At 42.0% G+C, this 16104-nt stretch overlaps 2 protein-coding genes and 3 non-coding genes across 8 annotated transcripts; all 5 read left to right on the top strand.

The window, feature by feature from the left end:
* The first annotated feature begins 975 nt into the window (after nucleotides 1-975).
* On the top strand, nucleotides 976-2841 carry LOC121840316 (protein transport protein Sec16A-like). Its single transcript, XM_042302841.1, has 4 exons — nucleotides 976-1292; nucleotides 1399-1455; nucleotides 1554-1605; nucleotides 2705-2841. The coding sequence occupies exons 1-4, from the start codon at nucleotides 1107-1109 to the stop codon at nucleotides 2839-2841; spliced, it is 432 nt and encodes a 143-aa protein (XP_042158775.1). The 5' UTR covers nucleotides 976-1106.
* Nucleotides 1513-8033, top strand: LOC121840344 (TOG array regulator of axonemal microtubules protein 2-like). Of its 4 annotated transcripts, none has more exons than XM_042302882.1 (8): nucleotides 1513-1878; nucleotides 2705-2837; nucleotides 5207-5334; nucleotides 5521-6073; nucleotides 6574-6835; nucleotides 7181-7304; nucleotides 7503-7608; nucleotides 7760-8033. In XM_042302882.1, exons 4-8 carry the CDS (start codon nucleotides 5648-5650, stop codon nucleotides 7997-7999), a joined length of 1158 nt encoding a protein of 385 aa, XP_042158816.1. In that variant the 5' UTR covers nucleotides 1513-1878; nucleotides 2705-2837; nucleotides 5207-5334; nucleotides 5521-5647; the 3' UTR covers nucleotides 8000-8033. The 4 variants fall into 4 exon arrangements, with proteins under 4 accessions (XP_042158816.1, XP_042158813.1, XP_042158815.1 ...); XM_042302881.1 differs by lacking the exon at nucleotides 5207-5334 and having other exon boundaries at nucleotides 1526-1605; nucleotides 1705-1878; XM_042302879.1 differs by lacking the exon at nucleotides 5207-5334 and having other exon boundaries at nucleotides 1514-1878.
* A 4075-nt stretch (nucleotides 8034-12108) lies between these two features.
* Nucleotides 12109-12180, top strand: trnat-cgu. The gene has a single exon. It is a non-coding gene; the product is annotated as a tRNA-Thr (tRNA).
* A 2033-nt stretch (nucleotides 12181-14213) lies between these two features.
* Nucleotides 14214-14285, top strand: trnat-cgu. Its single transcript has one exon. It is a non-coding gene; the product is annotated as a tRNA-Thr (tRNA).
* A 1670-nt stretch (nucleotides 14286-15955) lies between these two features.
* trnat-cgu lies at nucleotides 15956-16027 on the top strand. The gene has a single exon. It is a non-coding gene; the product is annotated as a tRNA-Thr (tRNA).
* Nucleotides 16028-16104: the final 77 nt, after the last annotated feature.

Genomic DNA, 16104 nt, shown 5'->3' on the forward strand with positions numbered 1-16104 from the left:
AAATTATTTTTATTTCTACTTTGCAATTCTTCCATTGCAAAACTACCATTCCAGTGTTTTACAGCATTTAGGCCTTACCATGGCCAAAATTTTTTGCCTTTACCTCCCTTTATAATATATTGTAGATAACATTAATATAATTTGTGTATTTACAGTATCAGTACACATACAAATGAAAGTCTATGCTACCTGGAATGATCTACACTGTAAAAAGTGAACAAAACATTAAGAACACCTTCCTCAAAATTTGAGGTATAATATATTGGTGGTGGACCATTGTTGTATACTCAGGGAAAACTATTGAGCTGAAAAAACCAACACACCTTCATTGAGGCAGACCATTGTTGATACTCAGGGAAAACTATTGAGCTGAAAAACCCAACAGCTTCTGGCACCTACTACCATACTCTGTTCAAAGGGACTTAAATGTTTGGTCTTGCCCATTCACCCTCTGAATGACACACATACACAATCCATATCTCAATTGTCTAAAAGTCCATCTTTAACCTGTCTCCTCCCCTTCATCTACACTGAGAAGAAGATTTAACAATTAACATCAATAAGGGATTATAGCTTTCACCTGATTAGTCTGTGTCACAGAAAGAGAAGGTGTTCTTAATAATGTTTAATACACTCAGTGTACTATGTGTCAATGATGCTATAGATTCCAAGTGGTTGATTTTTTAGGGAATGACTATATGCTCTATTTTATACCTGCAGTTCATCACAGCAGCTGATGTTGCTGTACAGAGGAAGGAGATCCTCCGAGCATCAGGCCTCATCCCTGAACAAAAGGAGTTGATCCTCCTCATGGCCAGTGTCACTGCGCAGAGGAAGGGAATCGTCCCAATGTCCAGCGTCCCTGCACACAGGGAGGGGATCCTCCTCACAGCCAGTGTCCCTGTGAAGAATGGAAACAATCATCCACAACCACCTCCCATCATCCCCATGGTGGCACCACTGTGGAAATGGGTTGTAACAGAGTATCAGAGCGAGACGTTCCTACCTGTCAGCTAGTAATTGTTCTGTGTGGTGACATGATCAGAGTGGCCTGACTTCTTCCACTTATTACAGATGTCCGACTTAGATATGTTGAGCATCCTGCTATGATGTCCATCACCAAGCCGGAACACTCCGAGGCCAACCCTCAGTGCCAGACTGGCAGCCGGCCGGTGGCTGAGCCCGAGACCCCTGCTGTTCACAATAACAGTGGAGGCTGGCTCAGCTGGGTCTTTGGGAGTGGAAGAGTTAATAAGAAGGAGGTTCATCTACCTGAGGACAAAGACAGATCTGTAAGGAACTGGTTATTAACACTATATTCTATGTAGAGACAATTGAGTGGATTAAAATTTGTAAAAATTGTGGCTTGATTCACATTGCTAATATCTTCTTCCTCAGATTGTCTGGGATTCAACTCTGCACAGATGGGTTAACAAAACTGAGCCCAAGGCTGAGGTACACACTTAAATTCAATGAAATTAAAAACAGTGAACAACCATTGTATTTCAACTGTGATACAACCACCTCCACGAATGGGGACATATGGATATCAGGAGAACACTGGCAGTGTCCCCAAAGGAGTGAATCCTTACTCTATGAAAGCAAGTGAATATTGCTTTAGAATACATGTGGTTTAACCAAGACCGTGTCAGCCAATCATAGATGTCCCTGGTGGTCTCCTGCTAACACCTTTCCCACTACCAGCAGGTCTATGGGGCAGCAGATACCCTACAATGCATTACAATGATGGGACCAACTCAAAGCCTCAACGCCGTGGGCCTGGACTGCTTCCTAGACAGCTCTCTGGCTTGCTCCCTCCTTCACACTTTGACCTCATGGCACCAATGGTTGTACCACCTGACACTCTACCCTACTGAGGTATGACTCTGGAAAATCCTTCCAAATTGTATCCATTCATCATTAAATGAGATTTTACTTTAACATAGCAAATGACTGAAGTAGCAAGGATGTTATCTAATTTTTATTTTTGCCCAACAGGCCATTTGCCCAGATTGGATTTGCAATACATAGATTTTTTCAGCATTAAAAAACTTCAGCATTAAAAATGTATTAAAAGATGATATTTTAATGAATCTCTCCTTTGTGTCCTCATGTTCACATTCATTTGATGTGTTATATCATCATTTACAATGCTTATTGCTTCTGCATTGCTTTACGTTACAGAAAAGTATATACACTGCTAAAAAAAATAAAGGGAACACTAAAATAACACATCCTAGATCTGAATGAATGAAATATTCTAATTAAATACTTTTTTCTTTACATAGTTGAATGTGCTGACAACAAAATCACACAAAAATTATCAATGGAAATCAAATTTATCAACCCATGGAGGTCTGGATTTGGAGTCACACTCAAAATTAAAGTGGAAAACCACACTACAGGCTGATCCAACTTTGATGTCATGTCCTTAAAACAAGTCAAAATGAGGCTCAGTAGTGTGTGTGGCCTCCACGTGCCTGTATGACCTCCCTACAACGCCTGGGCATGCTCCTGATGAGATGGCGGATGGTCTCCTGAGGGATCTCCTCCCAGACCTGGACTAAAGCATCCGCCAACTCCTGGACAGTCTGTGGTGGATGGAGCGCCTAGTATCCAAACTGATATGCCATTTTTAGTTTAAAAAATAACAGTGTTTATAATTTGCTATTCCTGACTACTGCAGTGTTGTGGTTTCTTGCAGGTAACCTGCTGTTCCTGGCTGTGGTCAGCCATTTTGGGGCGAAGCTGCACCGGCCCAGGTTCATTGCTATGGGCTGTTTCCTCATGGCTGTAGGATCCTTCCTCACAGGCCTGCCACACTTCTTCATGGGACGGTAAAACAACTGAAATACTGGTTAAACTTATACTTGTAGAGATACTCCAATGCGGAGGATAGTTTCACTTTAGAAATAAAGAAATGTATCCAGTTGTTGATTAATCTTAGTTAACTTAGAACTAAAGTCTTGCGTAATTGGTCAGCTGCTTGATTATGTTTTGGAGCCATACATGTTATGTACTGCAGTGTCAATCCAGAGCATCCCTAACATGCTCAATGGGTAACATGTTTGGTTAGTATGCAGGCCATGGAAGAACTGGGACATTTTCAGATTCCAGGAATTGTGTACAGATCCGATGACATGGGGCCGTGCATGATCATGCTGAAACATGAGGTGATGGCGGTGGATGAATGGCACAACAATGGGCCTCAGGGTCTCATCACGGTATCTCTGTGCATTCAAATTGCCAGAGATTAAATGCAATTGTGTTTGTTGTCTGTAGCTTATGCCTGCCCATACCATAACCCCACCGCCTCCATGGGGTACTCGCTGTTTACAGCGATGACATCACCAAACCGGTCGCTGTCAGTACAGTTGAAACCGGGATTCATCCATGAAGAGCAAACTTCTCCAGCGTGCCAGTGGCCATCGTTATGACGCCAAACTGCAGTCAGGTCAAGACCATGGTGAGGACGGCGAGTTTGCAGATGAGCTTCCCTGAGATGGTTTCTGACAGTTTGTGCAGAAATTCTTCAGTTGTGCAAATCCACAGTATCATCAGCTGTCTGGGTGGCTGGTGTCAGATGATCCCGCTGGTGAAGAAACTGGATGTAGCACGTGGTCTGTCATCAGGCGTCTGGGTGGCTGGCTCTGGTGGAAACTTATTTTTGGGCTACCAAAATACACGTGGTTGTGAGGTTTATTGACGTTATGTTCCAAATCTCTAAAAAACGTTGGAAGTGGTTTATGGTAGAGAAATTTAACATAGTATTCTCTGGCAACAGCAGAAACATGTCCAGCAGCCGCATGGCAAATCATTCCTCAGGTTGTTTCAAAAATATATAATATATATATAAACTCAGCAAAAAAAAAATGTCCTCTCATTGTCAACTGCGTTTATTTTCAGCAAACCTAACATGTGTAAATATTTGTATGAACATAACAAGATTCAACAACTGAGACATAAACTGAACCAGTTCCACAGAAATTAGACTAACAGAAATGGAATAATCAAAATCAATGGTCAAAAAAAAAGTAACAGTCAGTATTTGGTTTGGCCACCAACTGCATTAAGTACTGCAGTGCATCTCCTCTTCATGGACTGCACCAGATTTGCCAGTTCTTGCTGTGTGATATTACCCCACTCTTCCACCAAGGCACCTGCAAGTACCCAGACATTTCTGGGGGGAATGGCCCTAGCTCTCACCCTCCGATCCAACAGGTCCCAGATGTGCTCAATGGGATTGAGATCCGGGCTCTTCGCTGACCATGGCAGAACACTGATATTCCTGTCTTGCAGGAAATCATGCACAGAACGAGCAGTATGGCTGGTGGCATTGTCATGCTGGAGGGTCATGTCAGGATGAGCCTGCAGGAAGTGTACCACATGAGGGAGGAGGATGTCTTCCCTGTAATACACAGCGTTGAGACTGCCTGCAATGACAACAAGCTTAGTCCGATGATGCTGTGACACACTGCGCCAGACCATGACGGACCCTCCACCTCCAAATCGATCTCGCTCCAGAGTACAGGCCTCGGTGTAACGCTCATTCCTTCAACGATAAACGTAAATCTGACCATCACCCCTGGTGAGACAAAACCGCGACGTGTCAGTGAAGAGCACTTTTTGGCAGTCCTGTCTGGTCCAGCGACGGTGGGTTTGTGCCCATAGCTGACGCTGTTGCCGGTGATGTCTAATGAGGACCTGCCTTACAACAGGCCTACAAGCCCTCAGTTCAGCCTCTCAGCTTATTGCGGAAAGTCTGAGCACTGATGTAGGGATTGTGCGTGGGAAACATGGGAAACAGTGTTTAAACCCTTTACAATGAAGATCTGTGAAGTTACTTGGATTTTTACGAATTATCTTTGAAAGACAGGGTCCTAAAAAAGGGACGTTTATTTTTTTGCTGAGTTTATATATATATATATATAGTATTTACAAATTCACCACATTCATGATTTTATATGGGAATCAAAAAGCTTTCATGAATGTTCACCATGTGCTGATGTGCTCAGCACTGTCAACAGACCCCATTATGACATCACAATGTAACGGAAGCCTTGCCATGATATCATTGCTGGTTCCATCTGTTCCATCTGTTCCACTGACAAGCAAGGAGAACTCATTTCAATGATAGATCTCTCACAGAGATAGGTTAAGTTCTTATTTTGAGAGTGTTAATATTTATCATCAATGGCTTATCGAGGGAGAAAATCAAGTGAGTTTGACAAACTCCAGAAGGAGAACTCACAGATGAAGAGCGTCATCGAAAACCTGAGGAAGCAAAACATGGCTTTAAACCAACAGGATGACCAGGACAAGTTTTCAAGTTTTGTAAGGCTCATCAGTTTTTAAAACGTTTTTCCAAAAATATCACTGTTTATTTTGTGGTTTCATAGACATACAGTAGGCCTACATCCATAAAATCTTTCGCTTAAAAGTTTTTTATGACACACTGGAGAAACTATTTTGCCTACTTCACTTCTGCTATACATTTCATACTGTCCCATTGTGATCCAGGGCTATCAGGAGAGCTACCCAATCCCAGAGGGCCATCGTGGCTTCATCAGTGATGCCAGACTTCTGCAGATGCAGAGAGCTGAGAGAGAAGCCATGGAAGCAAAGCAAAGAAAGATAAGTGCTATCCATGAGAATTATGTCCGGACTGCTCTCATCGGGGTTGGCAGCCCCTTTCGCGCACCACTTCGTCCCCTCTATTCAGTGCATTCCGCGGCCGAAAGCTCCACAGAGGCCTTTGCCACGAAGGTTTGAACACACAGCTCTGGCCCCACTGAAGAACGTGGTGGGGGTGGACGGAGCCCAAGTTCGATCCGGATCTCACTCTCTGGAGTACATCCAGGTAAATAAGTCATTCAGCAGCAGTAGCGTGTGGCCTGTTCCCGTCCCTCCCACTGGAGCTCCCTCCAAGAGGGGCAAGAAGAAGAAGGGCAGGCGGGGAGTCAAAGCCCTGAAAGCCCAGTCGGACCAGGGCTGTACTGACAACAACGGACCCATTGACCTGATGGAGGAGGTGAGGGACATCGAGGCTCACCTGAAGGAGGAGGCCTGGAAGGTAGGATGGACTTTGAATTTATTGAAATGTGAACATTTGCAGTTCAGAATTATACTTGGACTGATAAATTGCCAAAACAGATAGTGGTTCAATGTCTTAAAATCAAATCAAACTTTATCTGTCACGTGCCGAACACAACAAGTGTAGACCTTACCATGCAGTGGTACAGTGCAGTTGAAGAACAGTTAAGAAAATATTTACCAAATTAACCAAAGTAAAAAATAAATAATTAAAGTAACACAATGACATAACAAATAAACTAAAGTCAAAAATAATAATAATTAAAGTAACACAATGACATAACAATAACGAGGCTAAATACAGGGGGTATCGGTACCGAGTCAGTGTATGGGGGTACAAGTTAGAAAGGATACTCTCTTTTTGACAGCATGATAGAATAGATCCTAGAATACAGGATCTCTCTGTGTATTAGTTTATGTATATACTAGTTCTATATGTATTTCTATGATGGGAGCATTCTTTTCTGGTCTACACCAAAGGTGGTACATGAGGTGAAGGCCATGGGCAGGAGAAGTTTGGGCTCGGACATGTCCATGGGGGAAATAGCCACCAGCTCTCTGGGAAGCCTGAGCTCAGTGGATATGAACACCCCTGCGGAGCTCCGTGACTACTTGGATGTCGGGACCCCGGTCAAGTCGCTTGACAGCCCACCCAGGCCTGCTCCCCCTCCTACCAAGCCCAGGAGCAAACAGCCTCGGCCTATAAGGTTCCTTAGCCTGCCAAAGGCTGCCACCGGCTCAGGTCAGTCCCTCTCATGTACTCACACTAATGTAAATTAGACAGGGAGGTGAAGCTAGGTAGAGTGATAGAAAAACAGTAGGAAGGGAAGGGACACAAATGGCTTTAGCCCAGGGCTAATACATTTTTCCACACTTGATTTGCCTGTTTCACAGTGAGATAACTTTTACTCAAGGTTAATTGGACCCTGTTTCTGAGCAGGGAGAGCACCAAAAATATATGTGCTAAATTTAAAATGATATCATAATGAACTAGTGTTAAAAGCTACAAACAGATATGGAAATTAGTAAATACATAAATAAGTACATACAGTTCATAGAGAGATAGATGTCTGCTGTCAACCCATAGACAAGATGGCAGCCAGTGAGCCAAAGGGTCAAATTAAGAACCAGGCCAGATTGCAGCCCCTGTCCAACCCAGAGCAGGCCCTGACTAAGACCTTCAAGCTGCTCCACTCTGCCTCTGATGACTGGTGAGCATTCACTGTAGACGAGACCAATGGAGCTAGGCTAAAGGAAGCACAGTGTAGTGTCCTTGGAAATGTAGATTTGAGCTACAGAGCCTAGAAACTTCTGAATTTAAGAGACCAGAGTCCTAATTGATGAACATCATTATAATGTTTTTGGAAAATGTTGTGTAAAATGCTTACGTTTCTTTCACTGAATTGCAGGGAGAAGAAGATTGAGGGCTTGACCTCTCTCCGTGTGATGGCTCAGAACCACATGGACATACTGATGCCTAAACTCCATGATATTTGCCTTGCCATTATAAATGAGGTAGCTGTATTCATTCACTGCCCTATTCATTCATCTGCACAAATCTGCTACATTTGGAGAACAAGTCAAATTATTGTGTCATGTTTCTGATGTCCGTGGGTTGTACTGCTCAACATTAATAGCTGGTCCTGTGTGTGTTATTATGATTCAGGTGAAGAACCTGCGCTCTGCAGTGTCCTGTGCTGCCATGGCCACACTGGGTGACATGTACGTTCACCTCCAGAGGGCCATGGACAGTGAGGTGGAGGGGACGGCACGCATGCTGCTGCACAAAGCCAGCGAGGCCAACGCCTTCATCCGGCAGGGCGCCAACTTTGCCCTGGGTCACATGGTGCAGAGCTGCACCCCTACCCGTGTCATGAATGCCCTGCTGGTCGGTGGGCTGAGGTAAAGAGGGAGAGGGGTCAATTAACACTCACTAAGGGGTAGATTTATTGTGATAATGCAAATATGGTACAATCCAGGGGTGCAAAGCTCTTGGAGACTTACCCAGAAAGACTCACAGCTTTAATCGCTGCCAAAGGTGATTCTAACATGTATTGTGAATACTTACGTAAATGATATATTTCTGTATTTCATTTTCAATACATTTGAGAATTTTTTTTTAACATGTTTTCACTTTGTCATTATGGGCTATTGTCTGCAGTTGGTTGAGATAAAAAAAAATAAAAAACTATAATTTAATCCATTTGGAATTCAGGCTGTAAGAAAACAAAATGAGGAATAAGTTAAGGGGTATGAACACTTTCTGGAGGCACTGTATATCTGCAAGAAAGTGATAAATGAGCGACTCTTTGAAAGGGGGTCATATATACATTGCCTTATAATTTTTTTTAAAAGCTATCATGCTATAATCGGCATTGTTTCTCAGACCAAATCTTCATTCTGGTTTAAACAAAGCAATCTGATCATGCTCCAGTAATTACACGCTACAGGGAATTTAAAAAAATGGCTTCTGCAAAGCACATCCACATGTCCAATCAACATCCACACATTGATTTCATTCTTCAGGTCTTTATTCAAACACAAACATACTTGGAATAAAATGCTCTTTCAGTGTCTTGTTGCAGGTTGTGCAATGTTCAAAAGTGTGTGAGAGATTAGCATTAATGTGTGTAGGGTCAAGTTTGGACGGTCGTACATATGCAAATAGGCAATATTGTAAATTTCAGGACCATGGACAGCAGCAATATCGGCATAGCGATATCTGTCATCCAGCACCACAAAACAGTAGACAGCAGCCATCTCTTGTGAAGTTGGCACTGGGGAAATCCCATGTAATGAGAAATGAGGCCAAGGAGGCAAAAAGACTGAAGGAGAAGACTCCCACAGGAACTCTATGCTAAACTGTTCTGCCACATTCATTTCAAATGTTACATCTTTAGATTTGTAAATAATAGGGAATACATCTGCAAATAATTGAAACTGACTACTCAAACTACACTGTACAGCTTTAGCGTGTCTGTGCATTATTTATACACAAAAGCCCTTTTACCAAATTCAGTTCGGACATTTGGAACAGTTAGCAGGATAAATCCTGTTAAAGATAGGGCTGACTACTGCCCCTTTTGGAGGAATTGCGTGCCCATAGTAAACAGAAAAAAAATCTGTCAAAAATTGCTAATATATGAATATAATAATTATTATTGAATAGAAAACCGTTCAAATTATGTCTGTATGTAAAGCAGAACTCTCAGGGCAGCCATTCTCCCAAACTCTCTCTTGCCATCATGAAAGTTGGGCCAACTTTGACGTCATCGCCCCCACCCTTCCCAACCAGCTACGGATGTGGGAACAGTTCCTATCTCTTCAGCGCGATGTCCCCTTTCAGTGGGGCCTCTCATTGTGAGAATCGCACGCTCCCTCAAGTTTTGGCGGGCTGAAACCTCCGGGTCACGCGAAAATACATGTACTTTCATGCGCGCGTCGGGTCCGGAGCTCTCTTTCTTCCAGGATTGACCAAACGATGTAGGTTTGTCTGTTCGAGCTAAGGATTGTTTTGCTCGTTTAGAACATGCTAAAGTTTGATTCTGCACTTAGTTTGACCAGTTTAGTCGACATATAATATGTAATTTTGAAGTTTAGATGCGCATCCACTAGAATTTTGGCTGCATTTCAACCGGAATTTGTCGTGTTTGATAACCTTAAGACACAGACTTGAAAACCAAACGCAGTTTTTGGTAAGTATACGTCCACGTCTTCTGATCGAAGAACATCAAAGGTAAGGGAATATTTATGTATTAATTATGGGTTTCTGTGGACTCCGAGATAGAGGAGACATAATGCTAATTTCTGAGCGCCGTCTCATATTATAGCCTAGTGAACGAATTCTGTAACGTTAAAAATAAATGTAACACAGCGGTTGCATTAAGAAGAAGTGTATCTTTCTAACTATATGTAGAACATGTATATTTAGTCAAAGTTTATGATGTGTATTGCTTGTTATCTGACGTTAGCTCCGGCAGATATCATCATTTCTCCGGACATTTGAGTAGCATTTTTTGAACATGGCGTCTTTGTAAACAGAGATTTATGGATATAAATGGCATATTATTGAAAAAAACATAAATGTACTGTGTAACATGTCCTATTACTGTCATCTGATGAAGATTTTCAAAAGGTTAGTGAATTATTTTTCTTTTAATCCTGCGGTTGTTGATTGCATATTTTGTTCAACGTGGCTAATTCAAATTAGCTGTGTCTTTGGTGGTGGTTTGACATAAATATGTGCTATGTTTTCGCCGTAAAACATTTTAGAAATCTGACTTGCTGGCTAGATGACCAAGGTGTTTATCTTTCATTTGAGCTATTGGACTTGTTAATGTGTGGAGGTTAAATATTTCTAAGAATATTTGCGTTCCATGCGCGACGTCCCAGTTAACGTCGGAAGGGATCGTTCCCAAATGGGAACCCTAACCCGTCATCAGGTAAAAAAAAAAATCCCTTCTATTTTGTTATTGACTGTGCGCTAGTTTGTTCCATGTGTAACTCGTCGCCAGAACCATTGGCTCCAGGTCATCTGTAAGTCTATGCTAGGTAAAGCTCCGCCTTATCAAAGCACTCACAGGCGGCCTAGTCCTTGCGCAGCAGTCCCTTCCAGCTGCAGTCAGAGCAGGAGATGCCCATCTGTAAATAGCCCACCCAATCTACCTACCTCATCGCCATATTGTTTTTATTTACTTTCTGCACTTTTGCACACCAGTATTTCTACTTGCTCATCATCATCTGCTCATCTATCACTCCAGTGTTCATTTGCTAAATTGTGATTACTTCGGTACTATGGCATATTTATTGCCTTTAAAAAAAAAATCCCTTCTATTTTGTTATTGACTGTGCGCTAGTTTGTTCCATGTGTAACTCGTCGCCAGAACCACTGGCTCCAGGTCATCTGTAAGTCTATGCTAGGTAAAGCTCCGCCTTATCAAAGCACTCACAGGCGGCCTCGTCCTTGCGCAGCAGTCCCTTCCAGCTGCAGTCAGAGCAGGAGATGCCCATCTGTAAATAGCCCACCCAATCTACCTAACTCATCGCCATATTGTTTTTATTTACTTTCTGCACTTTTGCACACCAGTATTTCTACTTGCACATCATCATCTGCTCATCTATCACTCCAGTGTTCATTTGCTAAATTGTGATTACTTCGGTACTATGGCATATTTATTGCCTTTAAAAAAAAAATCCCTTCTATTTTGTTATTGACTGTGCGCTAGTTTGTTCCATGTGTAACTCGTCGCCAGAACCACTGGCTCCAGGTCATCTGTAAGTCTATGCTAGGTAAAGCTCCGCCTTATCAAACCCTTCCAGCTGCAGTCAGAGCAGGAGATGTTCACCCCTCCGCGTCCAGACTGCAAATGAATTGCACTGCTTTGCTTTATCTTGGCCAGGTCGCAGTTGTGTATGAGAACTTGTTCTTAACTGGCTTACCTGGTATAATAAAGGAGACATTTAAAAAAATAAGAAACTATTTTATCTTTCCTAGAAAGGGGGTGTAGCTCAGTGGTAGAGTGCATGGTTCCCATGTATGAGGTCCTGGGTTCATTACCCAGCTTCTCTATGTTTTTTTGCAAAGACCAAACTTCTACTTTCCAGAATGTTGAAATTCTAAGCAGGAAACAGAGATGTCCTAAATCATTTGGTCTTTTAATCTGAAGAACATGCGTTCAATCCCTGTTAGTACATTTATAGAACAGAAGTGGCATGGTTGCCAACTTTTATGGCATCATTTTCAAAAACTGAAATTCATCTTTTCGATCCCTGTCCGTACCTGTTTTAAGAATTGCTGCTATCATTTCATTGTAGTTTCAATGGAGTGGTGTATATGTAAAGTACAGTGTATTGATATTGCGTTTTATCTGCAAATTAAATGGGATGGAAGCTCAGAGGGGGAGTGCATGCTATATATGTATGAGGTCCTTTCTCCACTGAGTTTGTGTGCCAAATTCACATTTGCACAACTACTACCTTCCAGATTGTATATATATATAAAATGCAGTAATAAGTGGCATGGTGGCCAAGTGGTAAGGCGTCAGTCTCGTAAACCGAAGACCATGGGTTCAAATCCCATCCGTGCCTTTATAGAAAAGACTTCCAATTCCATGGAAATTTACATTCATTGGAGGACTTTGTCAAAAAATCATGTTGTATCAATATTTGAACACAACTATTATATTAAGGGGAAGTATCTCTACGATAGAGCCACTTTACATGTTTGCTGTTCTACAGTATTCCCCAACTTGTCTTTTGAGAGTATTCACTTGTTAAGTTAGCTTTTGCACAACTCCCACTTTCCACAATGTTGACATTCTAAGAATGAAATAGATGTGCAAAGCCATCTGTTTTTGTTAACTGAAGCACATGGGTTCAATCCCTGTTCAACGTTTATTGTATATAGCTGAAATTATGGAAATGTACTTTCATCACAACAGTGTAAAGAAAAGGTCAATTGTCTTGATATGGCCACTGCGACCTGTATGCTCTAGTCGGCTGGCCCTCGGTACATATTCGTCGCCAGAACCACTGGCTATTTTGTTATTGACTGTGCGCTAGTTTGTTCCATGTGTAACTCGTCGCCAGAACCACTGGCTCCAGGTCATCTGTAAGTCTATGCTAGGTAAAGCTCCGCCTTATCAAAGCACTCACAGGCGGCCTAGTCCTTGCGCAGCAGTCCCTTCCAGCTGCAGTCAGAGCAGGAGATGCCCATCTGTAAATAGCCCACCCAATCTACCTACCTCATCGCCATATTGTTTTTATTTACTTTCTGCACTTTTGCACACCAGTATTTCTACTTGCACATCATCATCTGCTCATCTATCACTCCAGTGTTCATTTGCTAAATTGTGATTACTTCGGTACTATGGCATATTTATTGCCTTTAAAAAAAAATCCCTTCTATTTTGTTATTGACTGTGCGCTAGTTTGTTCCATGTGTAACTCGTCGCCAGAACCACTGGCTCCAGGTCATCTGTAAGTCTATGCTAGGTAAAGCTCCGCCTTATCAAAGCACTCACAGGCGGCCTAGTCCTTGCGCAGCAGTCCCTTCCAGCTGCAGTCAGAGCAGGAGATGCCCATCTGTAAATAGCCCACCCAATCTACCTACCTCATCGCCATATTGTTTTTATTTACATTCTGCACTTTTGCACACCAGTATTTCTACTTGCACATCATCATCTGCTCATCTATCACTCCAGTGTTCATTTGCTAAATTGTGATTACTTCGGTACTATGGCATATTTATTGCCTTTAAAAAAAAATATCCCTTCTATTTTGTTATTGACTGTGCGCTAGTTTGTTCCATGTGTAACTCGTCGCCAGAACCACTGGCTCCAGGTCATCTGTAAGTCTATGCTAGGTAAAGCTCCGCCTTATCAAAGCACTCACAGGCGGCCTAGTCCTCACAGCAGTCCCTTCCAGCTGCAGTCAGAGCAGGAGATGTTCACCCCTCCGCGTCCAGACTGCAAATGAATTGCACTGCTTTGCTTTATCTTGGCCAGGTCGCAGTTGTGTATGAGAACTTGTTCTTAACTGGCTTACCTGGTATAATAAAGGAGACATTTAAAAAAATAAGAAACTATTTTATCTTTCCTAGAAAGGGGTGTAGCTCAGTGGTAGAGTGCATGGTTCCCATGTATGAGGTCCTGGGTTCATTACCCAGCTTCTCTATGTTTTTTTGCAAAGACCAAACTTCTACTTTCCAGAATGTTGAAATTCTAAGCAGGAAACAGAGATGTCCTAAATCATTTGGTCTTTTAATCTGAAGAACATGCGTTCAATCCCTGTTAGTACATTTATAGAACAGAAGTGGCATGGTTGCCAACTTTTATGGCATCATTTTCAAAAACTGAAATTCATCTTTTCGATCCCTGTCCGTACCTGTTTTAAGAATTGCTGCTATCATTTCATTGTAGTTTCAATGGAGTGGTGTATATGTAAAGTACAGTGTATTGATATTGCGTTTTATCTGCAAATTAAATGGGATGGAAGCTCAGAGGGGGAGTGCATGCTATATATGTATGAGGTCCTTTCTCCACTGAGTTTGTGTGCCAAATTCACATTTGCACAACTACTACCTTCCAGATTGTATATATATATAAAATGCAGTAATAAGTGGCATGGTGGCCAAGTGGTAAGGCGTCGGTCTCGTAAACCGAAGACCATGGGTTCAAATCCCATCCGTGCCTTTATAGAAAGACTTCCAATTCCATGGAAATTTACATTCATTGGAGGACTTTGTCAAAAAATCATGTTGTATCAATATTTGAACACAACTATTATATTAAGGGGAAGTATCTCTACGATAGAGCCACTTTACATGTTTGCTGTTCTACAGTATTCCCCAACTTGTCTTTTGAGAGTATTCACTTGTTAAATTAGCTTTTGCACAACTCCCACTTTCCACAATGTTGACATTCTAAGAATGAAATAGATGTGCAAAGTCATCTGTTTTTGTTAACTGAAGCACATGGGTTCAATCCCTGTTCAACGTTTATTGTAGATAGCTGAAATTATGGAAATGTACTTTCATCACAACAGTGTAAAGAAAAGGTCAATTGTCTTGATATGGCCACTGCGACCTGTATGCTCTAGTCGGCTGGCCCTCGGTACATATTCATCGCCAGAACCACTGGCTATTTTGTTATTGACTGTGCGCTTAGTTTGTTCCATGTGTAACTCGTCGCCAGAACCACTGGCTCCAGGTCATCTGTAAGTCTATGCTAGGTAAAGCTCCGCCTTATCAAAGCACTCACAGGCGGCCTAGTCCTTGCGCAGCAGTCCCTTCCAGCTGCAGTCAGAGCAGGAGATGCCCATCTGTAAATAGCCCACCCAATCTACCTACCTCATCGCCATATTGTTTTTATTTACTTTCTGCACTTTTGCACACCAGTATTTCTACTTGCACATCATCATCTGCTCATCTATCACTCCAGTGTTCATTTGCTAAATTGTGATTACTTCGGTACTATGGCATATTTATTGCCTTTAAAAAAAATATCCCTTCTATTTTGTTATTGACTGTGCGCTAGTTTGTTCCATGTGTAACTCGTCGCCAGAACCACTGGCTCCAGGTCATCTGTAAGTCTATGCTAGGTAAAGCTCCGCCTTATCAAAGCACTCACAGGCGGCCTAGTCCTTGCGCAGCAGTCCCTTCCAGCTGCAGTCAGAGCAGGAGATGTTCACCCCTCTGCGTCCAGACTGCAAATGAATTGCACTGCTTTGCTTTATCTTGGCCAGGTCGCAGTTGTGTATGAGAACTTGTTCTTAACTGGCTTACCTGGTATAATAAAGGAGACATTTAAAAAAATAAGAAACTATTTTATCTTTCCTAGAAAGGGGTGTAGCTAGTGGTAGAGTGCATGGTTGATATATATGAGGTCCTGGGTTCATTACCCAGTTCATTATTCTCTATGTTTTTTTGCAAAGACCAAACTTCTACTTTCCAGAATGTTGAAATTCTAAGCAGGAAACAGAGATGTCCTAAATCATTTGGTCTTTTAATCTGAAGAACATGCGTTCAATCCCTGTTAGTACATTTATAGAACAGAAGTGGCATGGTTGCCAACTTTTATGGCATCATTTTCAAAAACTGAAATTCATCTTTTCGATCCCTGTCCGTACCTGTTTTAAGAATTGCTGCTATCATTTCATTGTAGTTTCAATGGAGTGGTGTATATGTAAAGTACAGTGTATTGATATTGCGTTTTATCTGCAAATTAAATGGGATGGAAGCTCAGAGGGGAGTGCATGCTATATATGTATGAGGTCCTTTCTCCACTGAGTTTGTGTGCCAAATTCACATTTGCACAACTACTACCTTCCAGATTGTATATATATATAAAATGCAGTAATAAGTGGCATGGTGGCCAAGTGGTAAGGCGTCGGTCTCGTAAACCGAAGACCATGGGTTCAAATCCCATCCGTGCCTTTATAGAAAAGACTTCCAATTCCATGGAAATTTACATTCATTGGAGGACTTTGTCAAAAAATCATGTTGTATCAATA

This window comes from Oncorhynchus tshawytscha, linkage group LG21, assembly GCF_018296145.1.
Source record: "Oncorhynchus tshawytscha isolate Ot180627B linkage group LG21, Otsh_v2.0, whole genome shotgun sequence".
In the NCBI taxonomy this organism is placed as follows: Eukaryota; Metazoa; Chordata; class Actinopteri; order Salmoniformes; family Salmonidae; genus Oncorhynchus; species Oncorhynchus tshawytscha.

What these genes read in the sequence shown, in the direction of transcription:
- LOC121840316 (XM_042302841.1), top strand. Translation starts at nt 1,107, where the DNA reads ATGATGTCCATCACCAAGCCGGAACACTCCGAGGCCAACCCTCAGTGC. An exon ending in CTGAGGACAAAGACAGATCT is followed by an intron (nt 1,293 to 1,398) that starts GTAAGGAACTGG and finishes CTTCTTCCTCAG; the next exon opens with ATTGTCTGGGATTCAACTCT. An exon ending in AAACTGAGCCCAAGGCTGAG is followed by an intron (nt 1,456 to 1,553) that starts GTACACACTTAA and finishes TATGGATATCAG; the next exon opens with GAGAACACTGGCAGTGTCCC.
- LOC121840344 (XM_042302882.1), top strand. Translation starts at nt 5,648, where the DNA reads ATGAGAATTATGTCCGGACTGCTCTCATCGGGGTTGGCAGCCCCTTTC. An exon ending in TGAAGGAGGAGGCCTGGAAG is followed by an intron (nt 6,074 to 6,573) that starts GTAGGATGGACT and finishes TCTACACCAAAG; the next exon opens with GTGGTACATGAGGTGAAGGC. An exon ending in AAAGGCTGCCACCGGCTCAG is followed by an intron (nt 6,836 to 7,180) that starts GTCAGTCCCTCT and finishes GTCAACCCATAG; the next exon opens with ACAAGATGGCAGCCAGTGAG.